This window comes from Pyxicephalus adspersus, chromosome 7, assembly GCF_032062135.1.
Source record: "Pyxicephalus adspersus chromosome 7, UCB_Pads_2.0, whole genome shotgun sequence".
In the NCBI taxonomy this organism is placed as follows: Eukaryota; Metazoa; Chordata; class Amphibia; order Anura; family Pyxicephalidae; genus Pyxicephalus; species Pyxicephalus adspersus.
The window spans coordinates 60,371,081-60,377,080 of NC_092864.1; the positions used below are offsets into that span (position 1 = coordinate 60,371,081).

General features: G+C 35.8%; 1 protein-coding gene across 1 annotated transcript; it reads right to left on the reverse strand.

Annotated features, from left to right (window-relative positions):
* Positions 1-3,850: 3,850 nt before the first annotated feature.
* LOC140336074 (gamma-crystallin-3-like) lies at positions 3,851-5,642 on the reverse strand. The gene is made up of 3 exons (XM_072419127.1): positions 5,634-5,642; positions 5,269-5,562; positions 3,851-4,183 (listed from the first exon to the last, which is right to left on the reverse strand). The coding sequence occupies exons 1-3, from the start codon at positions 5,640-5,642 to the stop codon at positions 3,908-3,910; spliced, it is 579 nt and encodes a 192-aa protein (XP_072275228.1). The 3' UTR covers positions 3,851-3,907.
* Between the last annotated feature and the right edge of the window lie 358 nt (positions 5,643-6,000).

Consider the following 6,000-nt stretch of genomic DNA (forward strand, 5'->3'; position numbering starts at 1 on the left):
TATCACTGTCTGTATCTGTCTGTCATTTGCAACCCCTATTTAATGTACAGCTCTGCGTAATATGTTGGCACTATTTAAATCCCGTTTATTAAAATTATTATTATTTATATTATTATTGATATCATTAATAAAAATAATAATATTAATGATAATCTTTAGAAAGGGTAGTGAAGGAATAGTCTAACTTGTCATCCAACAAACATTACCTAGATGATTTCTGATTGGACCTGTTGATTCTGATATTTGTGGACTGCTGTTACAACACCTGTCCTGGATTTTGACCTTGGCATGACTTTAAACTTTTCCGTCAATTGCTGCTTGCTCTGACCTCAGCTTGGTACTTTCCCTTGCTTTGACTGCTTACTGTCTTGACCTCAGCATGTTACAAGACTTTGCCTTGGTCGCTGCCTGCCCTGACTGCAGCTTGTCCTACTATTCTTCCTTGACGCACTGTTTTCCTGACTGTTAGCCATTGCTCCTTCATCTAATGCCTATCACATCTGGTTGGGAGAACCTGACCTGGTGATCTCCTTGCAGCAAAGTAGTCCAGTAGCTCATAATTCCTTGCTGGGTGCCCTGGTTAAAACCAGGACTCCATGCCTCAGGTTATCTCATGTTACCTGCCAGGGAACAACTCATAACAGTGGGCCATGATTTAGCAGTCACTAGTGCCAAGCACATGGGTTTCTTATATCAAAGTGTGGACTCAATGGTTTATCTCAGAAAGCTGCCAATTACTACCTATGACAGTACAGTGCTGTACCAGCTTCCCTTTATTTTATATCTTGATCAATGGAAAGCAAACCAAAGTACCTTTCCTTGGGTCTCTTGTAAAGCAGGCATGATAAATAAAAGACCTAGGCCAATTGGTACTTAGTAAAGTAAAGAACTATAGTAAAGTTAAATCACACTAACCTGTTCACCTTGTTTCAAAAAAAAGAAAAGAACTACCTACAACATATTTTGCTCTACAGACCACTACTCTGGCTCCTATATCAGTTGTTCTCATGACCCTGTGCATAGGTATTTGTTTAGCTCATCTAATTTATCTCATCTAATTTATCTGATGATCAGCAATCATACAGGCTATGGGTTCATCCCCCCTAACCTTTTAAGTCTTTAATGGTGTGTGAAGCATGGAGTAGCAGTAATAATACCCTTTTACTTATTTTTATCTTTATTATTGTTATTCAGCTATATTAAAGTTTTTTTCTAATGTGCAGTATAGGAAAGTAAACGTACCGGTTGTTAGCTGGTTGTCCGGAAATGTGACTGAAATTGAGTGTATCTGTTCCAGCAGACATGGGAGCACCTCTGACATGCAAGTAGCATCCTCCACAGACACTATAGGTCCCATACTGTCTTAGAAGACATGGTTGTAATTAGGCATGTTAGTAAAGCTGGCTTGATAAAGAATAATAATATTAATATTAACAAGATTTACCAAGATTATGCACTCCTTTTTGCACTACCATGTGTTTGTATTGCAGAGAGGGTTAAAGCTGGCTTGATAAAAGAGATTGCTGTGATTAACAAATATCCAGCAAGTGTGTATTATGAATGGTAACTAGTGTTTGTTCAGGTTCATTCAAAGCCAAATTTAAAGTCTTATTGAACTCAATGACAAGCAAATTTGTGATCCAAAATTGACAAAAAGGCATAGACAGTAGATTAGGTTTAGGACAATATTGTCAGCAAAGGCTTTTCATTTGTATTCCTTGTTTCCCATTCTCAAACCTCAGGTAGACTGCTCAGTGCAGATTTGGCATAAGAAGGGTTCCATAGAGAGCACAAATATCAGGGGTGTTGGTTTTTTTTTTTGGTGCTATTAATGATGAAGAATATGAAGAATTTCTATGAAGAACACTACATGTGGCTTGCGCTGCTGAATGGCTCAAAGCACTATATACAAATATATATAGATCATATATACCCCATATACAAGTTCTTTGTAAATGTTGTGCCACCAGCAGAGAAAGGAGTACTCCAAGGCTACACACTGAAATTGTCAATATATTTCTTATCACTGAAGTGAGGTGGGATTATCTCAAGTGCTTGAGCATAGCTATGGCTGCATAGGGTGAGGGGAGAGGGCTATAAGGACCAGAGAGTTTACAGAAGCCCCATTAGTGAAATGTAAGTGACCATGCAGGGGGGGGTCTGCAGTTGGCTGGAGGAGGTTAAGCAATGAAAATCAGAAAGGAGTGTAATGTCTTTCTATGTCCTCAACCAGGCTGCTGTGTGATGGAAGGGCGGCTGATGGACAAGGATGGTGGCCATTGCCACTCCACATGGAGCTAAGGGGCAGTGACAAGCAGGAGTAGTAATATTAAAGGATGGTAGGGCTCCCAAACTTTGCTTACTGATTCCCTTTGATTACTAAATTGTGCCTGGAATCCATTGCATGTTAATACGACAATGGCCAGCCTGGGAAGCACTGGGCTGTCTGCAGATGGATGCTGTGCTACCACATGAGAAGAAAGCTGCTGGTAATCTAAGATGGCCACTGTCATGGCAGGTTTTTTTTAGGGCAGGCAGGCAAGTCTGATAGAATGGGGGAGAATGGAGCTGATGACTCGGTAGAAGCAAAAATAAGAAAAAAAGTGCCAGAAAATGAGCTCAGATTTTAATTTCCTGTTGTGGACTGAAAAAAATTGTCTTCTGGAATGAAACAAAAAGTAATGGTGTCAGCCTTGTCCAGAAGTTGTTTTAGACTACAGAATCTTTCTGCTTTTCCACAACATCTCCACACCATAGAGCATATTAGTTCTGTCATCTAAAATAGGAACTGGCAATGACACCAACAGGAATTATATGTAACAAAATGCTTACAATGTTACAGTTTACAGACCAAAAATGAACAATTGCTCATAGTTTTACTGGATCCACAGGTTTTAAATAAGTGTTATGGGGGATATACAGAAAGACCAAGCTGAATGAAAAACAGAGCTCCCTTCAATAGTGATCCTAATCATTTAATCAAGTAACTTAAAAATGAAAGGACAGCCTTTAAAACTATATATTCACATCCAAATTTTCTTGTAGATGAAAATAGTGATAATTCAAGTTATATTATATTATATTATATACTAGACATGTGCTATACTCTTCCTTTAAAAAATTGTTGTGCACCAAAATAATAAATTATGAGGACCATTTATTAAGCAGTAGAATGATGTAGAATGGTTGTGATTGATTCTCTACTATGAGAATGTTTGGTGAATGTCAGACTGACTGCTTTTAGAGACTCTGAAGTCATACCCATATCTGGTTTTCTAAAAACTAGTAAAAAATTGCAAAATTATGCAGATGATTTTTATGGTGCATAACTGTAACACAAATAAAATTTAAAAAACATTTACAATTTATTATTTTACTCCTAAAACAACATGAAAAAAATAATTGTTATACATACAAATTGTCAATGAATGACTAGGTTACTGCAGTGATGTTGTTTAGTTTGCTTTTAATGGTTCTTGACACGTTTCTTCCATAGGCTTCATCAAAAGGACACTAAGTTAGCAGCATTCAATAAACCTATTCATGTGCTATCAATCCGGGTCAATACATGAATTTATTGTATGTCAAAATAAAAGATTTTCACTAGTGCATATCACTATAACAAGCTTTTTTATTTGGACGTGGTTGCCAATTGTTTTACTTTTTCCCCCAAAAATCGTCTTACATTGTATCATTTTCCAGCCGGAAACAATGGAATAACTTAATATTTCAGAGAGTATTATGAAAACACAGTCATGGCTCAACCACCTCCTTAGCTCTGATTAAAATGTAATTGGCTATTGTGTGGTATATTATTTTTACTATTTTTATCATGAAGAATAACACAGAATTTATGCTTGAACGTTTTTTATTCGAACGTAAACAGATTTTGTTTATCAACAATACATTAATACAAATGATAAATACGTCTGAAGGAACCAATTCTGGGGTTAGTTGCACCCCATTCAGTAAATCTCCTGTACTCTCCAGGTCTCAGGTAATATTGACGTCCTCTGTAGTTGGGCTCCTCATAGAACATCCAGTATCCATCCTGGACATTGACAGAGTGGATTTCATTAAAGCGGAATCTCTCATTAACTTGAGGACAATCTTCAGTGAACTCCATCATCTGACCTCTGAAGTCTTCTCTTTCATAGATGTTTATTCTAAAAGATCCTTCATGCTTCAAAAGGAAATAAGTTCAATTAAATTCATTTAGTTGCTTGTTTTTATATAGTTTGTGGTTTACCGGTCTTTACTGTACATGTTTAGTGGAGACAAAATTAGGCTAATAAAGGAGTTGTTGACTGGCTGAACACTTTTTGAATCAAACTCTTTTGAATCAATGGTTGGTTTAGTTGATCAGCTAATAACATATTAGGCTATTTGACTTTTTAACTTTTTAGTGGATATCTTGGCATTGAACGTTCAACACTGTTAGAACACTGTACAGAGCTCTTGCGGAACACCAAGGATTTATTTTGCTCACGCGTCTGTTGTCTATGGCTGCATTTGTTTCTTTTTTTTCACTTATGTTTGTAATACTGCAAATAACACTTCTATTCCTTTGTGGCTGCACTCATTCCCCCATTGTATTTATAGAGATAGCCATTGTTGACACACAGGATAGAATTCAAACATGTCTAATATAATACATATTAATGTTTGTTTGCTATATTTGCTATATAAAATGTAAAATTTTCTTACATTATTATATTATTTTTTTTATACCTAAAACTATTCCTAAAACCAAAGCTACACCTTATAAAACATGAGTTTAAAATTACCTAATTTAACTACTAAAATACCCTATATACTACTATACCTCTATAAACCCCTATATACCACTATAGCCCTATTTTCCTGTATTTGTCTGGTTTGTGCTGCTCACTATATTATTCATTTTGTACCATAGAGACATGCATTTTATTATTTTGCTAACCATTAGGGCTTTATTAAGTTAAAAGGTTTGCTTTAGGTGTGTTTAGCATTCCCATACAAGTTTTATGCATGCAAATCCATCTTGAAGCAAGTCAAATCAGAAGGAACTATCTGAATTATATTCTCAAATCTCAGCATCTCCCACAAAAGTCAAACTGTTACTATCGAAACAAACCCCTAGTAATCCCCTAGAATTAATCCTTTTTTATATAAGTTTTCTTCATCTGTATTTAAATGTGTTGCATATGTGCATAAATATAAACTTTAAGCAATATAATTTTAATGTTAAACAAATAGAAATGTGCAATTATTTTTATTTAGGATTACCTGGGGGCTCAGTCGGCAAGATCTGATGGAATCATTGAAGCCCATCCACTGCTGGAAATCAGGATATTCTCCCCTCCTAAGATAATATTGATGTCCTCTAAAATGGGGGTGCTCATACAAGATCCAGTTTCCACTTTCTACACGGATGGAATTGCAGCGGCTGAAATACTGGGACAAGTCTGAGCATTCCAGATTGCACTCATAGGAGCGCCCCTGGAAGTTTCTGTCCTCATAAAAGATGATCTGTGAAAGAAGAACAATACATTTTATGTAACTGACAATATTTGCGGAATCCTAAACACACATACAGGTACATATTATATACATTCTAATTACATGAAAACATTTCAGTCAATTGTTTTTACCTTTCCCATTGCTAATGATGTTCTGTGCTGTTAGACAGGGAGGAGAAACCTTTATATACAGTCATGACTGCTGACAATTCAATGAAAAGCACTGCTGACACCATTTTTCTGTTCAGACAGAAAAACATATAGCTTTTGTTCGTGTATTTGTGGCGTTAGTTACATTTACTCTGCTATGAACTTGCTTGCACTTGCATTTTTCATTTAGAATCCATACATTGTTTTACAAATCAGCCTTTAACTTTAATAACCAAAAAGCACCATGGAAATACAGTATGTCATAACATTTAAAAAATGTTACAATCACTAAATTTAATTTTAATACTAACATTGACCAGTCATACAGATAACATACACTTGTGATAAT

What these genes read in the sequence shown, in the direction of transcription:
- LOC140336074 (XM_072419127.1), bottom strand. An exon ending in CTTGCCGACTGAGCCCCCAG is followed by an intron (nt 4,184 to 5,268) that starts GTAATCCTAAAT and finishes TTCCTTTTGAAG; the next exon opens with CATGAAGGATCTTTTAGAAT.